General features: G+C 36.0%; 3 protein-coding genes across 12 annotated transcripts; all 3 read left to right on the top strand.

Annotated features, from left to right (window-relative positions):
* The first annotated feature begins 3,491 nt into the window (after positions 1–3,491).
* On the top strand, positions 3,492–7,854 carry LOC141623476 (DNA N(6)-methyladenine demethylase ALKBH1A-like). 2 transcript variants are annotated; one of them, XM_074439579.1, is made up of 8 exons: positions 3,492–3,577; positions 3,798–3,927; positions 4,095–4,249; positions 4,606–4,952; positions 6,098–6,236; positions 6,342–6,408; positions 6,508–6,629; positions 7,365–7,854. In XM_074439579.1, exons 2-8 carry the CDS (start codon positions 3,833–3,835, stop codon positions 7,502–7,504), a joined length of 1,065 nt encoding a protein of 354 aa, XP_074295680.1. In that variant the 5' UTR covers positions 3,492–3,577; positions 3,798–3,832; the 3' UTR covers positions 7,505–7,854. The 2 variants fall into 2 exon arrangements, with proteins under 2 accessions (XP_074295680.1, XP_074295679.1); XM_074439578.1 differs by having other exon boundaries at positions 3,576–3,665.
* Positions 7,855–8,879: 1,025 nt separating this feature from the next.
* LOC141623477 (uncharacterized) lies at positions 8,880–14,786 on the top strand. 9 transcript variants are annotated; one of them, XR_012533409.1, is made up of 6 exons: positions 8,882–9,278; positions 10,235–10,335; positions 10,507–10,620; positions 12,640–12,681; positions 12,790–12,873; positions 12,962–13,180. XR_012533409.1 is itself a non-coding variant. In XM_074439581.1 (5 exons), exons 1-5 carry the CDS (start codon positions 9,056–9,058, stop codon positions 13,016–13,018), a joined length of 579 nt encoding a protein of 192 aa, XP_074295682.1. In that variant the 5' UTR covers positions 8,880–9,055; the 3' UTR covers positions 13,019–13,180. The 9 variants fall into 9 exon arrangements, 3 of the variants coding, with proteins under 3 accessions (XP_074295682.1, XP_074295683.1, XP_074295681.1); XR_012533403.1 differs by adding an exon at positions 10,785–11,425 and having other exon boundaries at positions 8,884–9,278; positions 10,232–10,335; positions 12,640–12,873; positions 12,962–13,018; XR_012533407.1 differs by having other exon boundaries at positions 8,885–9,278; positions 10,232–10,335.
* Positions 14,787–18,385: 3,599 nt separating this feature from the next.
* Positions 18,386–20,266, top strand: LOC141617910 (uncharacterized). Its single transcript, XM_074435041.1, has 3 exons — positions 18,386–18,849; positions 18,938–19,526; positions 20,178–20,266. The coding sequence occupies exons 1-3, from the start codon at positions 18,386–18,388 to the stop codon at positions 20,196–20,198; spliced, it is 1,074 nt and encodes a 357-aa protein (XP_074291142.1). The 3' UTR covers positions 20,199–20,266.
* The last annotated feature ends 1,128 nt before the right edge of the window (positions 20,267–21,394 follow it).

Here is a 21,394-nt window from a genome sequence, read left to right as displayed (position 1 = left end):
GATTGATTCATGCTTAATCTAATATGTTCACATGATTAAATTGCTTGCTTGTTGTGATGTCAACTTTATGCACATGTTATGTTTGATGAAATGCTAAGCCTATGAATCCTTGCATTTACAACCATCTCTTATCTACTCAACTTGACTTGTAAGATATAAACCAACTCGAGTCTTGTTAGACCATGCATAGAAGTTGAATAGGAGGAAAGTAAGTCGACTTGTAGGTGTTGTAGAATCTAATCGATTCGGCTCCGGGACCCAACCCTTCCTATGAACCGTAAGACATAAACCAACTCGGTTCCTTCACAACATTAATTGCTTGCAACTTTGTAAACATGTTTGTATGATCAACACCATGAATCCCCTATGACCCCATGATATCCTAGCACTTTTAATCATTTGCTTACATCTTTCCTTTTATTGCTTGTTTTACTTTATTGCTTGCATTAGCCTAGGACACAACTACAAACCCAAATAAATTGTGACATTAGCATAAATTGAGATAGATAGACTTAGAACCCAAAGCACACCGTCCCATAGATCGACCTCGACTTACCGCTAACTAGTTGTTTGTTGAGTATTATAAATGTGATTTGATTGGATGAGTGACGACATCTCCCACATCACTCAACCACATGAGTCCCTCCCACTCAAGCCATTAATGTGCACATCCCTCTTGGAGTGGGAAGCTCCAAGAGGCGACTCAAGCGTAAGACGGTCTCCCAACCGTCTTACGTCTCCAAAACAACAACAACCACACGACAACAACAACAATAACAATTCCTCCCACATATATGATGACAACCAATACATGGACCACAACCAACATATCATAATCGTCCTCTTAATGATGTGATTACCACTAAGCATGTTATAATGCAAATGCTCTAATTATGCAAGACTAACTACAACATCAACATAACTAACTTTACATCATTGAAACCAAGTAGGATTAACCTACCTTTTGCATAATCCATTAGCTAGGCGAAATCACCAAGCATCCATCTCACAAAATCGTCTCATCCTAAATAGATTACATAATAACTATCACAATGCATCCCATACTAATATAAACTACAAAGCCCCTTATTACTATCCCTTAATTACCCCAAATACATTTACTAATTGCTAATTAACTACCTATGACGAATTCCCTCAAAAGTTAGGGTTTAAAGACTAGAAAGGGAGAGATCTTTACCTACTAAGTGAAGGAGGTGAAGAGGAAGGTGGTAGATCTTCAAATCCTAGCTTGAATCCCAAGTAGAAGGTGTTTGTGAGGGTTTTAGAGAGAGACGAGGGAGTTTGGAGAGATAAGGAGGAAGGTGGAAATAATTTTAGGGTTATGGGTGAAAAGGATTAAATCCCGTGTTCTGAAAGCAACGGCACTCGACCGAGTGCCGAGTCCACTCGGTCGAGTGGACTCACTCGGCCGAGTAGCACTCACTCGGTCGAGTGGACTCACTCGGTCGAGTGTACCGTTCACTCGACCGAGTAAACCCACTCGATCCGCTACAATACCATTCGGTCTAGGCTCAGGTCTAGTGTAAGGCTATCTTTCCTTTCCGAATGCTCTCTTATCGGTCTAAACCTCCTCTCACGTGTCCCGAGGTCTAAGTACGGGTCTCACAAAGGCCGGGTATTACAATATTTATATGGTACATAACAACATATGGGGCATAAGAATTGTATAAACACATGTAAAAGATGATTCTCAACACATAGTAATGACCAAGTTCACAACTTTACCCAATTTTATCATTAACCACCAAAGATGGTATCTTTTTACCACTAATCACCGTTCAAATTATACAAAAACTTGAAATATCGAGTAACCTATTACAGTTACCTTGATTTGCACTTCTAATCTTCCAAATCTTACTCTATAAGGTAATAATCCTTCTCCGGGTCATCTAAGTCACCACCTAAACTTGAAAAACACAACAAATTGTGAGCATATCTAACTTGGAGAAAGACGAACTTTTTGAAAGACTGAAAAAGAGACAGACTTTCTTGCATAAAAAGATGGAGGACAAGAAAAGGTAAAGATTGGCGTGAGAATGAAGTAATTTGGTGAAGGAATGAAGGAGTTATGAAGTTTTAAGGTTATAGAGGTTGTGGTTTAATAAAAACTTTTAAGATAGACGAAATTTCTGAAATTTTGAAGATAGGAGATGAGGTTAGTTGATTCTCCACAAAACTGAAACCTAAAAAGAGTTTTAATTTAACTTAGCTTGACCAATAGCCCAATTGATTCGGTTTTCACTCAAATTTCGGGTAGAGTCCGGTTTTAGGCTCTATTTGGGCAATTTGATAGCGGTTTCTACATAACTACACTAAAAACGCGATTTGTATAAAAATAAGGCGAATAAAATAATTACTTAAACTATAAATTCCGGAATTGGAATTTCGCGGGTGTTACACTTTGAGGAAGTGATAATTCAAACGCCAGCGCTTGTGAAAAACCCGGGTCTCGGCTTAAGTCCCAAATCTAGAATCTGGAATCCTAGAATCCTAGAAGAATCAGGGAGAATCGAGTCGAGCGGCCAATAAAGTCGCTAACTCTATGGCCTCTGTTGGGCATTCTTATCCAACTTTTTTAAGGTGGTTTGAAAGTCATTGACCACAACTTACCTCGCTCATCTGAAAGGATGAAATAAGTTGGTCCTATCTAAACCTAGCAACCGAGTCAACTGGATCGGTCAATTTCGGGTTTGCTGGCTTCGGGTCTTAATTCGGGTTTGGGTTATTTTTGGGCCGGCTATTAGCAAGTTTTGTCATAGATAATATTCAGTTTGTAACAATAAACATTCGGATCGGGTTACAGTAGGTCGGGTCAATTCGGTTTTTGGTTCTAGTTCGGGTCTTGGGTTCGGGTATCGGGTCGCATACAGGCCGAATCAATTTTGCGTGGTTTAGACTCGTATCATAGAGGATCAATCTAATTTTCTTACCTTATAAAATAAAACTTATAAAAAATAAAGGGATATTTTACATGCTACCCCTTAATTTTTCGACTTTCTACATGGTACCCCTATACTTTTTAAAACATACATGGTACCCCTAATTGTTGTCATTATAATTAACTGTACCCCTAAACTTTACTATTTGTCAATTAAACTCAGTTTTAGGCGTTAATTGATGACTTGGATGCGTAACCAAGCATGTCATTTATTATCCCATGGCATAAGGATTCTATTATTCTCAATATCCATCTCGATCATAATATTTATTGATATATATGGGCTAAAAAAAATTTGACGGAAAATTTATTGAATCCCTCCAAATTATCACGTCTAAAGATGGATATTGAGCCTAATAGAGTTCTTATGTCATGAAAATGATAAATGACAAGCTTGGTTACGCGTCTGAGTAATCACTTAACGCCTAAAACTAAGTTTAATTGATGAAAAATAAAGTTTAGGGGTACACTTAGTGATAATGACAACAATTAGGAGTAGCATGTATGTTTTAAGAAGATGTAGGAGTACCATGTAAAAAGTCGAAAAATTGAAGAGTACCATGGAGAATATCCCAAAGATAAAAATAAAAGGCGAACCTTGTCACTCTCGATTAATTTGTATGTACAAATCTTACTCTCTAATTCAACTTTCCTTTGTTACTTTATTTTTCTAATTAAATTCTCACAGTTTTCTGCAAAATTAAGCGTGAGTGCAGTTGAATTGTTATTACTCCTACTACTTTGATTACTACTTGTATTAGATAGATGAATAAATTGATTGATTTCTTTGCTGAATAAACTAGATGGATTAAAATTGAATTGGGTTTTTGTTGAACAGTCTTGTATACGAATATCTGAGTTTTGGAGTGTATAATGTACGCCAATGGCGCCACTGATGATCTAGAGAGGACTGCGTTTCGACGAGCCGAGAAGAAGTACAAGCTTTATTATGGTCAAAACTCTAGAAAGTACTCATCTTTCACCTTACCGGAACTTGCATCAACTTGTTTTGTTCGGCTCAGTTATTTGTTTACGTTTTTTATTCTTTGTTAAGCGTATTTTAATCAAAGTAAAACAAATGATTGAGACGAAGGAGTATTATGTTAAATGTTTATTGATTGCTGAGTATTTGCAGGAAAAAGCAACAACCTAGACCAGTCGACTTATCTGAAGTTGTTGATTTTAAATTGATCTTGGAGACTTTCGATCGAACAGGTGAAACTCCTGATGGAGTTCATGTTATTAGAACCGATTCTGAGTTTCCTGTTATCTGCCTTGGTAATCGTCCTGGTAAGCAAATTTATTTCTTGTTCGAGGATTTCATTTGGTTGCTGCACTTGCTTGTATCTTGCTGATGACATTGATTGTACTTCTCAAATTACTTCATTTGCTCTTGGGTTTATTATGGCCTTGGAATTAAAGGTTTTAAGGGATTTATATATCAGTTCGCGAAGGTCAGAATTTTCTTTTGGAGCGCTAAAGTAGCCCGTCATTGCTAGGTGAAATGGAAAAAAAATGCAGATTTCCACTGCGCCTGCCTGATGACTTTCCTTTTGTTAGTGTGAAAAACAAATTATATGTTGTGTATATTGGTTGTCAATGGTGGAGATTTAGACTCGATTTTCCTTTTTTTTTTTTGGGTAAAGGTTTTTATTTCATCCCTGGGGCCTTGAGCCTTGAGGAACAGTGCCAGTGGATCAGGGAAGGCCTGACAAGCTTCCCTCAACCCCCAAATCGGACGAACCACAATGCATTGTATGGTCCTATAAATGATTTATTTGCTGCCGCGCAAGAAGGTAAGGTTCTTGTTGAAGAGGAACTTTCACCGAATGTAACACAGTCCTTGGACAATGGACAAGCTCGAAGATGGACTTTCTCAAGTGAGAGTGGAAATGTTTCTTTGAAGGGAAGTGGTGGAAATTCTATTCTAGCATCTGTCCTCTTACGGAAGTTACGGTGGAGTACGCTTGGCTTGCAGTTTGATTGGTCACAGGTGATCACCTATTATCTTGTCTGACTCCGCTTATTAGTTTCTTTTGTTGGCGTCTCCAGAATGAATTCCATATCATAGGCTATTGTTGGTATGTTACCTGCCTTATCTGCCAGTGCAGAACTGCACTCACCCTTCTAATTCTGAATATTTGTTACATACAATTTACTAATATATTAACCCCAAAGGCCTTATTCTTTGGTCTAGAATGTGACGGAATGAAGTAAATTGGCTCCCTAGTTGTCTAGGCTCTTATTAGGGTTTTTTGTCGAAAACTACCTTATATTTATGGGTATTTGTAAAAAAACTACCTTATATTATTTTTTTTGTTTTCAACTACCTTTGTTTTCTTTATTTTTGGTCAATAACTACCTATGCTAAGAGTCTAGACAAACTTGCTCTAATTCCTGGCTGTAACCTATCATACATGACTCTTTTATGCTTTAATCTTGCTTAGGCCCGATTTTGGGAAGTCATGATGTACTTATGCTTAGCTTTAGTAGATGTTCGTAGTTATTATTGAAATGTGAAAATATAAATTTTGCTTACATGAAGTTAAATTGTGGTTTGGACGCAGTTAATTATTGTTGTTAGATGTAGACAGAGTCATGTGAGATAAGTTAATGTCGCTAAATGGACCAAATCTCGTCATAGTTTCAGCATAGGTAGTTTTTGACCAAAAAAAGGACAAAACAAAGGTAGTATAATACAAGAAAAATAATACAAGGTAGTCTTTTTACAAATACCCCTAAATATAAGGTAGTTTTCGACAAAAAACCCCTCTTATTATTGCGAAGTACTAGTTGGTCGATGCAATTCATGATCTTCATTATGGATCACGTGAAAAATCGGGTCAAGGCTGCAGATATTCGACCCCCTTACTTTGCCATGGACGGGAGCCTTTTGAGGCAATTGCGTGATGTTGATATTGTATAACTGAAAATTTATAGCAATTTCAAATAACGCATGTTGCTCACTTCAAGGATGTGGCAGCTTGCGAGGGTTATTTTAGGTGTTTTATCTTAGTCCTGACTAACATAAAACTTGAGGATTTATACCTGAATTTCTGAACTGCTCTGTTGTTGTTTGCCGGTGTACTTCTCTTGATTACAAGTTTACAACTTAATATTATTAACTTGATGGGCCAGCGAAACTATAATGTTGATCTACTGCATAACAAGATTCCTGATAAGTTGTGTCAACTAGCGAAAAAGTTGGCTGTGCCTGCAATGCCTTTAGGTGATAATTTCAAGCCAGAGGCTGCTATTGTCAACTACTTTGCATCAGGTATCAATGCGTCTATCTAATGTTCAGCTGTGGTGCTGCATATTTCACATTAGCAGCTAGGTAATGAAATATTGATATTTTGACAACATTCGTTTCATTTTCTAGGTGACACACTTGGTGGACACCTCGATGACATGGAACTCGATTGGAGTAAACCTATAGTAAGCATGAGGTCCTATGGTTCATCCCTTTTTCCTCTTTAATATCAAATTCCTTTTGAAAATTATAAGCAGCAGTAAAGTTAAATCTGTACTTCTACTTGTGCTCTCAGTTTGGGTTGTAAAGGAATATTCCTCCTTGGGGGAAAATCAAGAGAAGATGAACCTTTGGCAATGTTCTTAAGAAGCGGTGATGTTGTACTCATGGCTGGAGAAGCAAGGGAATGTTTTCATGGTAAGCATGACATATTTTCCTATTTTGCGGTGTTCTTTAGAAATGGCTGTTATATTTTGGATAAACTTTTAATGAAATGGCTGTATAAAGAAAGAGTGACCTAAATATGTTGTCCTAGTGACCTAGTTGTAAATCATCCTACTTTTTAACGTAAAGGAGAGCACGTACTCTACTTTGTCATCACCCTTTCTTTTTTAAGTGTAAAAGTTTCCAAAAAGGCATTTTTGCCGCTGGGCGGGTTTTGAACGTTAGTCGTGAATGTATACTTTCGATGATGATGATGAGCTAAGCTATGTGACCTCTGCTACTTTGCCGTTAGTACCATCATAAAATATTGCTTATGTGATGAAGTGCAAACTATTTTTTATAAACACGTGATTTTCTTAATTCAGCATAATGTGAAATTCTCCTGTAGCATTGAGTTAATTAGTCGTCTTCTCAATGTCTTTGTCTTCATTATATTATAGTGATTTTGATAACAATAGTATAGTGATTTTGGATAGAAGGGATGAGAAAGAGAGTAAGGGATCAATTATTTCTTGTTTGGATAAAAGGGAAGGGAAGGGAATAAGAAAGCTATTTTCCCTCCCATACCAAAACAGATGTTGTCAACATTAATCCGATTCAGTTCTTAAATTCAAGGTGATGAATTGTAGTTCTTTTGTTTCTGTTGGTGGTGTTTGGCTTCCTGCATATTACAAAATCGTGCTTGTTTTTTTCTTTTGAATGTTTTAGGAGTCCCTCGGATCTTCACAGACGCACATAACTCCGAAATTACAGCTTTGGAAAAGCACCTGTCCACCGACAGTGATCACTGCTTCTTGGATTATATTAAGACTTCAAGAATCAATATCAACATTAGACAAGTCTTCTAACTTGTACAGTTGTACCAAGTTTTGTTTCTTGATTGTTTTCCTGAGCAGCCACTGATTGCTGCGGTCTTTTCTTGACTGCTCCCCAAAAGTACATGTCAACCCATTCCGAAGACGCCCTGCCCCATAAATTTCTTCATGCTTGCGGGTTTTGGCAGAGATGTTTAGGGTGTGGGAAATAGCGACCTGAGAATACCCTTGACAATTACATGTGCTCTCAATATTCTTGTTGTGACACTGCTCTTTGCATCCATTTGTCTTTGTACTGGAGTACTTGAAATTGCTTAGCCTCATTTTGCTGGTTGATGTATTTCGGAGATGAATTTAAAGAAAGTTTACTTGGGATACCCTATATAAATTTTGATAGTTGGCTATTTTTTCGTTTACAATGCTATATGTTTCTGAAGATCCACAGGTACTTACAATACTTGCATTTACCGGTAAGATCGAATTTGAGGCTTTGAGGATGAATTAGTACAACACTTGCATTCATTTTGTTAGACGGTGATTTAGTTTAATTTAGTTTTAATTTAGTTTTAACAAAGTTATTGAAAATAAGATTATGAGAATGTTTTTTTGGTTCAAATGAGCGCACTTATATCGTGGAATCGAATATCCCCAACTTTATGGTTGAACTGTTGAAGTAAGAGAACTTTTATCACTTGAGTTAACTCTTATTCTAAGATTATGAGGATGTAGCATGGTAAAATTAAAGATATTAAGATTTATCACCCTTGTTAAAGCATTTGCTACAAGTTAGAAAATAATTGTCACCATATTCATATAATCTTTGCTAAATTTTCCTTTGCATAGTTTGTAACGAAAATATTTTCGTATTAAGCAGGTGTTATTCTTCTGGTTGGATAATGAAGCCATCAAAAGGGATATTGTATTCAATAGTCGTATAAAAATGGAGAGTTTTACCGTTTTAGTAGTTCCGCATGTGAGCACTTAGATCAACTGGTAATTAGTTGTTCTAGCTTAAGTAAAAGTCTTGAGTTTAAGCCTTAAGAACACATAAATGTTTAAACTTATGGAGAAGAGTTCTATTGATTTAGTAAATTAGTAGTTATAAACTTATACACAACTCGAATCCAAACTAAATCAGATGGTATACACCAAAATCAAACATAAAAATGGAGAATGAGACAAGGATATCAAATTAAATTACGCATCATCGGCAGGGGCAATTTTAGGATTCGATAGATGGGGTGCGTAAAATTTTTTTACAACGAAAAATCGAGTTATACATTAAACAATTGGAGAATTGAACCATGACCATTAAAGTGAGAAAACATATCACAAACCACTAGACCAACATAATTTATATGCTCATTAACCAATCAAATTTGTATTTATTTTTGACAAAGGAGCTGCGGGTAAATCCCCTGCACCCCCGTCATAACCGCCCCTGATCATCGGGTGACAAAGCCGTAAAAACCGTATGAATAAAAAACGAAATTGCAAAGCTAGGGAGAAGCAAACAGAAAGTAACAAACCAAACACAGCAAAAAGGAGAGAGAAAGGTGAAAGAGTGAGCGAAATCATTGAATAATGGCGTGCACAACAATGCTACCAACTGTATTCTCAACAGAGCCATGTACATGGTTGCCTCCCAGTTGTTCAACCCGATATCTTGGTGGGACCTTAAAAGCCCAGCGACAGAAAATGGGTCCGGGTTATCGGGTTAACTCAGCCCAAAACTGCAGAAGCCTTCGTTGCTCTGCTCAAGATGACCAAGGCCCTCCTCAAGAGGCTGTTCTCAAAGCCATTTCAGGTTTCTCTTTTTTATGATTGGGGTTATCGGTTTATAATTGATGCAAAATGATCTCTGTTTGTTTGAGACTGGAAATTATCCAATTATTCTTTTGTTTGCTTCAAATTGTTGATTTTCATGGAATTTTGATGCTTATTGATGATTAATGTTTAAGTAATTATTGCGTAAGACCGTCGTATGGTCCCTTTATATGTGAAAACACTCATTTATTGATAATGATAATAATAAAGCAGTCTTTCTTTAACCAATAAAAGAACCGTCTCACCCACCCGGTAAGATGGTCTTATTCTACAATTTGTGTTGATGTCTGCTTGGGTTAGTTAAATTCAATTTGTGCATCGCTGGAGTTGTATTGAATTCTGCATAACTAACTGTGTGTGTTGGGAAGGGGTATTATAACAATGTTATTATTGTAGATATGTGGATAATATTTGGTATAAGTTTATGAAATGTTTGATGAGAAGTTATATATGTTGTGAATCACCGTAAACTCCCGTGTCTGAAGGGCTCCTGTTAGTGGTGGGTAAAGAGGTTGGATGTACGCAACCTTGCCCTGTGTGACATGATGTTCTCCAGAACCCATGATCAATTTTTAAGTGGTAATTGCATCGAATGACTGCAACTTCCCTTTGCAACCGCCATAGCGAGTTATGTTGCTTCAAAATTGATTAAATAAAAGACTTCTGTTATCAACCTACATCCTTTTTCATATAGTCGATATCCTTAGAATTTTCTATTCTTTTGCCTCTTCGTATAGTCTTGGGTTACAGTCCAACGATTGAGTATTTGTGTGTGTGTGTGTGTGTGTGTGTGTGTGTGTGTGTGTGTGTGTGTGTGTGTGTGTGTGTGTGTGTGTGTGTGTGTGTGTGTGTGTGTGTGTGTGTGTGTGTGTGTGTGTGTGTGTGTGTGTGTGTGTGTGTGTGTGTGTGTGTATACACTGTTTTGTTCTTCAGAAGTGTCAAAGACGGAGGGAAGAGTTGGACAAACTACAAACGTTGTGATAGGAGGGACAGTGACAGATGACTCGGCCAATGAATGGCTATCGTTGGATCAGAAGGTATGTTCTAAGGCCTTATTTCAATAATATCGTGTTTTGACTGCTTGAGGACTATCCTGACATTTTGGTTATTACACATAATAGGAGGGATTTTTGTCTTTATCATCTTCCCTCGTGGTGTATGGTACAACCATCATACCGCTGATGGTTGCATCTTTTTTTCCTCTGTAGGTGAACTCATACCCGACTGTTAGAGGATTTACTGCTATTGGAACTGGGGGCGAAGACTTCGTACATTCCATGATTGTAGCTGTAGAATCTGTTCTTCAACAACCCATCCCAGAGGTAAATCTTCCCCAAAATAATTGCACAAATGTGTTTCATTGGCTATTGAGATGCAGTATGGTGTTTATAAATTTGTTGATAAAGTGATTGATGTTACTGATTCAAACTAACAGCAATGAAAATGTTAGTAGATACTCATATCATTTTACTCCGGTTGATGATAGGTATACCTTCTCCTCGTTTTCCTCATACTGAATCCTTGTCAAGAATGCGCAATATTGCTTACTTAGGGCCACACTACTGAGTACAAAAGAATCAGCACAATGAAGTTCCATTTTAAAACCTACCCAATCCGCAACCAAAGTGATTACACCTTCAAAAAGCATGGCTCCTTGTAAGTCCCGATGCTTTCGCATGTGACAAGCGAGGGTCCAGGTAATTCTTTGGAAAAGAGCAATCTAAATAAAGTTTTCCAAGGTGATGTTGGAGACGAAGTTGTGACGGGTTTCTCCGGTGGGGAGTAAGGAATTGGAAAACAACCTGAGAAACTACGAAAGACACAGGTTTGTGACGTCTAGGGAACTAGCATTGCAAGGGAACCGTTCATTCCTCCTAGAGATGATCATCCCAAAATTTATTATGTGTCTCAATGTCATTTCTTGTGAGCCCCGCGTTAACCCGTATGCCCGGAATGTGGGGGAGCCCTAGCATCTTACTGAAGTCTTCTATGGTAACCTTGTGAAAGTTACCAAGGAGTCGGGTTTGAATCCAACGAGGGTGACAGTCGGTCGATCTCTAATGTAGCCAGAAATTTGAAAGTTAGAGAACGATAGGTCTTTACCCATCCCTTGAAAATAACATAATGGTAAGTATTGGATTACCCTTCATCCAATGGGAACTTGAGATAGAGTATTTGTACCTTCATAGCAATAATGGTAACTAACTTATGCATCATGCATTTACTGTAGATTGTTGTAAATTTCCGCGCTCTTAAGTGTCTTTTATTTCTTCAAGATCTACCATCATATGACAATTATAATGGAATTGAACTCTTTGGGCCGGAGTGGAGTCGCATGCTGCCCAGATGGTTGAATAACTAATTGCACTCAGAGCCAGTCAATACCATACACACCTTTCTCTGCGTGGTTTAGTTGAAGAGATCGTGTTGGTGTGAGTCATTGAGCCTCCATCATAGATATTTTGAGTGAAATGATTCTTAGAAATAGCTGTGCAGCTTGGAGATGTCAGTTGTTTAGATATCCTATTCTGAGAATTAAAAGAGCCTTTTACAAAAGCAGTTTATAGGGTGTGGTGGTGTCTACAGAGTACCGAGGTGTTAAAGGAAGAAAGGAAGACGATAAAAAAGAGTGAAGAGTGAGTTATGAGCCTCTCTTAGAACTGAGAGGTCGACTTCCATCTCCGTGTCATGTAGTTACCAATCCATAACCATTTACTAATGGCAATCTGAATGTAGTCCCTACTATTCTGAAATATCCAGGAATCAAACTGGCCAGTTTGTGCTCCATTAGAAATACCATGCGCTAGTATTCTTATATTAGCACGATATGTTTTTGTAGGTAATTATAGCTTCAGCGAATGTAAAACATGATTTGTAATTGAAGCTTCTTGTATTACATGTTTATATGTTTATATTACAAGGGGATCATATTGGGAAACACCAGACACTAATTATTATCAGACTAACCGAAAAGTAATGTTGACATCTTGGAGAGAAATATATCTTACAAAGCAACGTAAAATGGTTGTTAAATATGGAATATTGTGTAGCCTGTAAGACGGTAAAGTTGGTGAAGTTTTTGACATTCATTACTCTTTTCATGTCTTGTATGATGTATTGGCCTTCTGTTTTACTTTTGCACAATCATTTACCCTCTCTTTTTCACTATAATCTTCTTGTTTGACCTTTTTAGCTCTATAAGACGACACTTAACCCTACCTTTTGCATTCAAAAATAATTTATTTCTGTCAAAACATATAATTTTGTTATAGTTTCCCTTATAAAAATGTTAACATTTTGTGCCATACTATAATTTTTTATTTTGTTTAATATAATTGCAGTCGAAGAGACAAAGTCCAAGAGCAGACCACAACGAATGACTTGTATACCGTCTCTAATCGAGATTTAGTGCCATGTAGTCAATAACTATTAGTTCGATATGACGATTTGTACTTGATTTTTGAGGACTTAGGCATTGCTTGAAATGACAGGGTCAAGTAAAGCAGAAAACATCTTCAAGAGGCAAATATGTATCTGTGAATATCGGACCTGTACGCGTCAGTTCCAGTGAACAGGTTTGGTTTCATCCCCAGAAGCTTGCCTGCTCTCTCTCTCGCTCTCTCTCCCTTGCTCACTAAAATTGCTAGTGATTTATGTTGGCAGGTGCAAGCGGTATATAACGCAATGCGAAGGGATGATAGAATGAAGTATTTCTTATAGACTCTTTTGATTAGATAACTTGCATTCTTCATTTACTATACTACCTGTAAAGAAAGCGATTTCGCACTTGGACATGAGTAAATCCATGTTAGGGTTACTAGTTTACTACTCATGTTTCTTTTATGTACTCCAATGAGTAAATCCATTAGCTGTACTGGGCAATGGCATGTAAATTTCACGAGTAGGTCTTTTTACCCATCTTCATTTTAGTGAACTCCTTCAACCCCGGTCATTTGTTTACCTTTGATTTTGGCATAAAGGCCAAAGACATGGGAGGGGATTATTTGTGGTGGTGGTTAGTGGATGACAAGTGGATCATAATGGATGTGAATGATCAAATTACCTATAATAAATCTTACTAATATAGAGAGGTAAACAAATGAACGAGATACCTTAATATGGAATAGGTAAACAAATGACCGTGGTAGAGGGAGTATGTTAATGTTATGAGATTTGAAAATAAAGTGGTTGGTAGAGGGTGAAAACGAAAACGGGGCTAGAAGGTAACTAGTTACTCTCTCTCTCTCACTCACTCTCTCTCTCTAATTTAATTAAAAGGGTACCGAAAACAACGTGACATGGCAAACAAAAATGTGACGTGGCGTATTTTTAATATGATATGGATTGTCAATTTATTATTACATTATATAATTTAATTCATTTATCTATAAATTAATTTAATTCACTTATCTATAATATTAAAGGATATTATCATTACTCTTAAATTAATTTTGTATATTAAATATATTGTTTTCCAAAATTTATGTAACCCTTACAAATTTACATCAAAATTTCGTAATTTATAATTAATATTGACATTTTAATTAATTTTTTTGTAATAAAACATGTTAATAAATTTCATAATTTATAATTAAAATTGAAATTTTAATTGAAATTTTTGTAATAAAATATACTAATAAATTAATTAAAGCTCTTCATATTACTTAAATTTTTCGCTAATTTAATTCATTTTTTTTAATTAAACATGGTAATAAATTGATTAAAACTCTTCATAATACTTAATACCCACCAAGTTAATTAAAAGTTTTTCATATTTATCAAAACTCTTTATATTACTTAACAGTTAACACCCATAATTTTCATTAACATTTTTTTCCTATTTAGTTCACCTATTGAGTTCCTCGGCAATCAATTATCTAATTTAATAGCACCACAAAATAAATTAATAATTAAATTAAAACAAGAGAATTTATGGTTGTGTAATGGCAATAAACCTATAATACCTATAATAGTTTCTATTCATTTTATTTATTTAAAATTTAGTGCCCATTTGCCCATGGGCTTCTAAGTTGTGGATTATATCTTATGATTTAATTTATTATTTGATTATAGTGAGTATATTAAATATTATTGTTGAGTATTGTTGTTGTGTCCAATAAAGTATATATGATTTAATTTGTTATGTTATTGGTTTTTATGAATCATTTGCTTTATATTTGAATTCATATTTTCCATTTGTTTTAATTTAAATGATTTACATGTGACAATGTTTTGATTCGTTTGTCAAGTTTTGCCATGTTGATGTTTCACTTTTTGGAATATATTTTTTTTACACACTTTAAAGCATCATGAAACGTATGTGAATGCAAATAATGCAGATACACATTAAAGCATCGCGTGGGTAATCTGAAGAGAGAAGAAATACAAAAGGCACGGAACTGAGGTAAAATCAAAGGTAAAAAACGTAAGGTAGAAACTCATAAGGTATGGATATATTGTTTTATTAAAAGATAGACTCAAATAAAAGAGCACATATTTTATGTCAATGGTTTGGAAAGTTTTCGGTGCAAATTTTGGATAACTATTTTGTTCATATATATTTGTTTTCGTAATTGACACAAAAAATATTTGTTTTCGCAAATCAAACTATTTATATTTTAAAAAAAAATACGTAATTGTCTTGTACTATATATCGTAATTTGTGCAAGAATTTGTTATACATTTATATTCAAACATTGATGTTCAATTTTATGGATAAAAATAAACGTCAAAATCCAAAAAAAACGTAGAACTATCTCGTACATTGTACAGGTGACAAAACTAGTTTCTTATAATTAACTCATCAAAACAAGTCCTAGAGTTTTTTTCACTAAAACACCAGAAATACGCCGGGTAGTAGAATAGAGTTGGTGGTACATAAAATTGAGCAAGAGTTTCTTCACGCACAACATACATAAAGCCTACACATCTTCCTAAAGCCAATGATACGTTTAACGATGAAGTGGCAAGAAGAAAGTGTACTTACGCCTCATAAACGTAGAAGGAAAGGTGGAACGTGGACACCATTGTGCCTTCCATGGAGAATGACCTCCCTCCTACACCTTGGTGATTGAACTTTGTAATCACACGACCGACCAACCAAGAAAAGACCTACCAAGCGGATGTACACAAGCAAGGAATGTCCCTCAACAAATCTCTTGTCCCTGATTACCATAGAGCATCGTCCTATGGTGAAACCAACTGCAATACCCCGTATTTTATTATCTCGGTCAAAGGCTAGTCAATGGTAAATGAGAAAATATATTTTATAAAACAATATTGTATTCTACGACTTACGTTATAAAACGGAATAATAAAATAATAATAATAATAATAATACTTGATATATATATATATATAGAGAGAGAGAGAGGCGGGATCTCGTGAGTTGGGGTCTTATGGTGAGTTGTGAGTTGGGGAAATCAAGGGCTGAGATTAAAAGAAATCAAGGGCTGAGATTAAAAGATAAATTAGAAAAAAAAAAGGAAAAATCGAAAAATACAAAAGCGCTGAAACATGAAAACAGAAACCTCATTCTAACGATATTCTCTCTCTCTACATCTCTCTACAAATCAAAAACAGAGAAAACTCAAAAATCAGAACGCCGACTATAGAAAATTCATAAAAAACCTAATTAAATTACACAAAATCGTTGATTTTTAGCTGCAATCGAATTACAGGTAATGTAAATTCGTTGATTTTTAGTATATTCAATCGTATTTTCGGAATTAATGTAAAAAACCTAATTAATGTAAAAATCGTTGATTTTTAGTGTAAATTCGTTGATTTTAATTGAATTCAATACTTGATTTTACTGTTTTCAGGTATAAAAGATGGACAACGAGCTCAATAACAATGTTAGCGAAGAAATCAACTCGACAGTGAATATGGAAACAGGTAATACTGCTATTGATTCTTATCTCTTCATCCGCCGTTGTTTATAAATCAATTATTGATTTCTATGTGTTTCACAGCTGTTATTCTGATATTATTGTACTGTCTGGCTTGTATTAGAGTAGAAAAAGAGAAATGTTATTCTGATATTAATGTACTATTATTAGCCTGAGTGTTTATAAATCAATTATTGATTTCTATGTGTTTCACAGCTGTTATTCTGATATTATTGTACTGTCTGGCTTGTATTAGAGTAGAAAAAGAGAACTGTTATTCTGATATTAATGTACTATTATTAGCCTGAGTGTTTATAAATCAATTATTGATTTCTATGTGTTTCTCAAATTTATTATTCGATATTATTGTATCTTTATCTGGCTTGTATTACGGTAGAAAAAGAGAACTGTTATTCTGATATTAATGTACTATTATTGAAACCGTACAGTAACATGATTATATTATTCGACTGTTATTGTGATATTATTGTAATGTTATTGTGATATTATTATAATATTATTGTGCTATTATTGTGCAGTAACATGAAAATATATGCCTTGCAAAAGAGTAACATAATAAATACAGTATTATCTGTATGTAATAAAGTAGAATCGAGTCTTATTCTGATATTCTTGTACTATTATTGTAAAAAAGTAGAGAAACATGTTGATATTATTGTACTGTTATTCGATATTATGCTACTATTGTTGTGATATTATTGTCTTTGTAGCGTGAAAATATACTACTGATAAGAGAGTAGCATAAAATAAATACATTTAGTGTTATTGTGATGTTATTGATTGTCGTCTGTTTCACACCTGCTGTTATCATACTGTTATTGTCACATTACTGCAATGTTGATCTCTCCCCCGTGCTATTGTGATTTTGTTGTCCAATGATTTGTACTCATTATATTAATTTACTTGTCATGAGATCTTTCTCTGTGTCTATTGTTGAAGACAATGCCGTCTTACCTATTGGGGATTCTTCTAATAACAATATATACACCAGCCCAACAACTGTTCGACGAAGAAAACGATGAGTTTGTTTCAACTCTTCATTACAAGAAGACACCCGGGGACCGAGCGATGGGTAAGGACTGCTGAGAGTGATTTTACGCCTAAACGTGGCATGTTCTTTCTTACCTTGGAGGATGCAAAGATGCAGTTCTACAAAGATATATGCACTGGCTTGCGGATTTGATGTGAGAAGGTACACAAATGCGCCATATAAGGGGGCGTCGGCGTCAAATCACTGTCCAGTAATGACGAGGGGTATAGGGATATGAAAAGAAAATCTGCGACTTGAAGCAACAAATCATGAAGCTGGTAATTTGAGTACAGTAGAGAACAAAGACCGCCGAATTAGACAGCCAAAGAAGCATGCTCTGACAAGGTGTGGCTGCAAGGCGCACATGAGGTTGAGAACCTGTGAAAAAATAGACGACAGACCGGCTGGGTATATTGTGGATGTCTTTGTAGACGTTCACAATCACTCTCTTTACTCACAAAAACAGGAGTTCCGAAGCTTTCAAGGGACGTCCATGACTACATTAAGAGGACCATTATTGATCATACTAAGCTCAACATAGGTCCAACATTGAGCTTCAGAATTCTCAAGGAATACTCAAATGGTTATCAGAATATCGGTGCCTCTTGGCTAGACTTCAAAAACTTCAAACGAAATATCAAGTGTTACATTGGGGATAACGATGCTAAAATGTTCATTGGGCATTTCAAAATGCTGGCTGAAACAAAGGGGTTCTATTTTGCTTATGATCAGGATGAGAACAAATGCTTGACGAAGGTTATTTGGGCTGATAAGGAAGGGATAAACAACTACAAGTTATATGGAGACACGATCTCGTTTGACCCTACTTATGGGACAAACAAATATTTCATGGTGTTTACTCCCTTCACCGGAGTAGACCACAACAAGAAGACGGTGACTTTTGCAAATGGGTTACTTGACTTGAGAGTCGCATTCATTTGAGTGGATTTTTAAAAATTCCTCGAAGCAATGGGGCAAAGAAAAACCTCAATGTGTAATTACGGACCGGTGCCCGGAATTAAAAAAGCATGCCCAAATGTCTTCAACCATTCTGTCCACAAGTACGCATGTGGCATATCATGCGAAAAATGCCCGAGAAAGTGGGAAGGGCAATCTGCAATGATACGGAATTTATGACCGACATAAATGCCGTTGTGTGGGATGTCGACCTCGAGCCACACGAATTTGAACAAATCGAAGATCATTATTGAAGCCCATGGTATGGAAAGCAACCGGTGGTTGAAGTATGTCTTTGCAATCGACAAAAGTGGATACGGATACTTTCGGGATCTGCCTCTAGGTTGTTTGTTGCGAACAACCCAGAGATCCGAAAGTTCAAACAGCTATTTCAAGCGGTTTGAAAGCCATTTTGGAACCCTCGTTGAGTTTTGGATGAGGTACAATTCCGCAATAGAGCAGCAAAGGCATACACAAAGGAGGATGGATAATGCCAATGAGCATAATATGCTCGAGAAAGCAGGGCCGATGAAGGTAGAGATGCATGCCTCACATGTCTACACCCATCCTATCTTTGCGGACTTTCAGAATGAAGTCAAACATGCCATATGCAGCATGGGGGTCGGGGGTTTGACAACAGTAGGGGCGGTGGAGTATCATGACGTTCGTGATGGACCGAAGCACATGAGCTTCCGAGTTGAATTTAACACCAAAACTAACGAGAGCAAATGTGCATGTAAGTCTGTTTGAGAGGCATGGCATTGTCTCGTCGCCATATACTCGGGTGTGGAATGGTAGGCAGGTCCACAGGATACCTGACCCTTATGTCCTTGCTCGATGGACAAAGAAATCCTACAGGCCAGTTGTCCGAGATGAAAATGGAAAGGTGATAGAAGAGATTGATGAGGCTGACATCAAGAAAGCTGAGATGTCAAAGGTTTGGTCTGAGATTTATGCAACTGTCGGGGTGATGGACAGTTATGCTACTGTTAAACACATGAAGCAACTGCAGAAAATCCTGACACAGTTCAGGGAGAACATCACAGGACCAACTGAACCGAAGACCAAAAACCAGGAAATCGAGGCTCTTCTAGGCATCACAGCTTCAAATGATATTGACCTTCGACCGCCAAACAAGGCCAAGAATAAGGGCAGTGGCAAAAGATTAAGGTCCTCCAAAGAAAAGGCCAAGACCAAGCAACAAAAGAGGAAGCGAAGATGCGGTAACTGCAAGAAGTGGGTGAACCACAACAGTAGAACTTGTACTCTTCCATTTGCTGAAAGTCCCCCTTCTGATGACGATGATGAAGAAGAATCAGAAACTGAAGAGGTATGAATCTGGACTAATACTCTCCTATTATTGTAATGTTATCCTCTTACTGTTATTCCCCTATTATTCCTGTGTTACTCTGCTATTCTGCTGCTGTTGTGTTATTCTACTGCTATTCTTCTATTAATGTGTTGTTATTTTTGAATAGAAAACGGATATTCTTTGTGGAAATGGATAGTGTCTGCAATAACAGCAGAGTAGCTGCTAAATTTAGTCTACTGCTATTCTGCTATTAATGTGTTGTTATTCTACTGCTATTAATGTTATTCCACTGCTATTCTGCTATTAATGTAGCTTCTAAATAATAAGCAAAAATTGCAGCAATATAAATCAGATGCATGAACTAACAAAAATTGCAGGAATATGTTATCCTTTTATTCTACTGTTATTCCCCTATTATTCCTGTGTTACTCTGCTATTCTGCTGCTGTTGTGTTATTCTACTGCTATTGTGCTATTAATGTGTTGTTATTTTTGAATAGAAAATGGATATTCTTGGTGGAAATGGATAGTGTCTGCAATAATAAAGAGTAGTCTAAATTTAGATTACTGCTATTCTGCTATTAATGTGTTGTTATTCTACTGCTATTAATGTTATTCTACTGCTATTCTGCTATTAATGTAGCTGCTAAATACTAAGCAAAAATTGCAGGAATATGAATCAGATGCATGAACTAACAAAGACAAAAGAGACGCAAAAGACAGCGGCTACGATGAAGACCTCGCCTAAAAATGTCAAAGACTTTTACTATTTGTCATTGTTTGAATTACATTTTAACCAAAAATGTATCTTCTAGATAATAAAAGTGAGACCTACATTATATGAGAATTAATACTAGTTACTTTAATTTTTTTGTTAATATTATCTCACTGTTTTTTCACAAACCACCCACAAAAATAAAACTGCAAATTACACACTACAATAATAGTTGAATAATAACAGATTAGTAATATTTATAAAAAGCAGTTCCACTTTTCAGATTTTATTAAAAACAGTTACCTAACCTAATCTAATATAATTACAGGAAAACTGTTTGTATTCCCCAACCCCTATAAATACTGCTATTGCGTGGTTTTTTAAAAAAAAAAACACACACACCGAATAAGTAAATCTGAAAAAACTGTTTGTATTCAAGAAAAAACTCTGCATCTCCTCTGCAAAAAGGTAATTTCTTATCTTTTTTTTTGTTGGTAGACAGGTAATTTCTTATCTTTCTATACTTTATTACAGAAAAACTGTTTCTATTCCCCAAGCCCCTATAAATTACTGCTACTTCGAGTAAAAAAACAAACACACACACTGAAAAAGTCCATTCCAAAAAAAAACTTTATCTCCTCTGCAAAAAGGTAATTTCTTATCTTTCTATTCTTTATTTTTCTTTCATGTTTATTTTTCTTATCTGTCAACACTATACTCTATGCTGCAGAAAAGGTAATTCTCTTTCTTCTGCTTTGGTTTGCTTTTAATTTGGTTGAAATATTTTAAACATCTTTTTATAATGCAAAAAGTTTCATACTTCCAATGCTGCAGGATGAGTGACGTAACTGACGATAGCCGAAGGTCCCCGACAAGGCAGGAAATCGATGAAGCCAAACGGACGATAGAGTCCCTCACGATAGAGTTGATCGACACAAGGACAAATTTAGAGGCAAAGAGAAACCCGTGAAGAGGCCTTAATAAGAGAGGTCGACAGTGTAAAGGCACGATTGAAGGTTCTTTGAACTTCAAAATGAACGTATGCGTAGACAGTTGAAGGAAAAGAAAAATAGGAACTACACGGAAGCCGACATGGACAATCAATTCATTGCTGGTGTGAATGCTTTGAGGAAGTATTACACCAAGCCGATATTTCAATCTCTCGCAATTGG

This window comes from Silene latifolia, chromosome X (assembly GCF_048544455.1).
Source record: "Silene latifolia isolate original U9 population chromosome X, ASM4854445v1, whole genome shotgun sequence".
Taxonomy (NCBI): domain Eukaryota; kingdom Viridiplantae; phylum Streptophyta; class Magnoliopsida; order Caryophyllales; family Caryophyllaceae; genus Silene; species Silene latifolia.
This window is presented reverse-complemented; position numbering and strand designations above follow the sequence as displayed.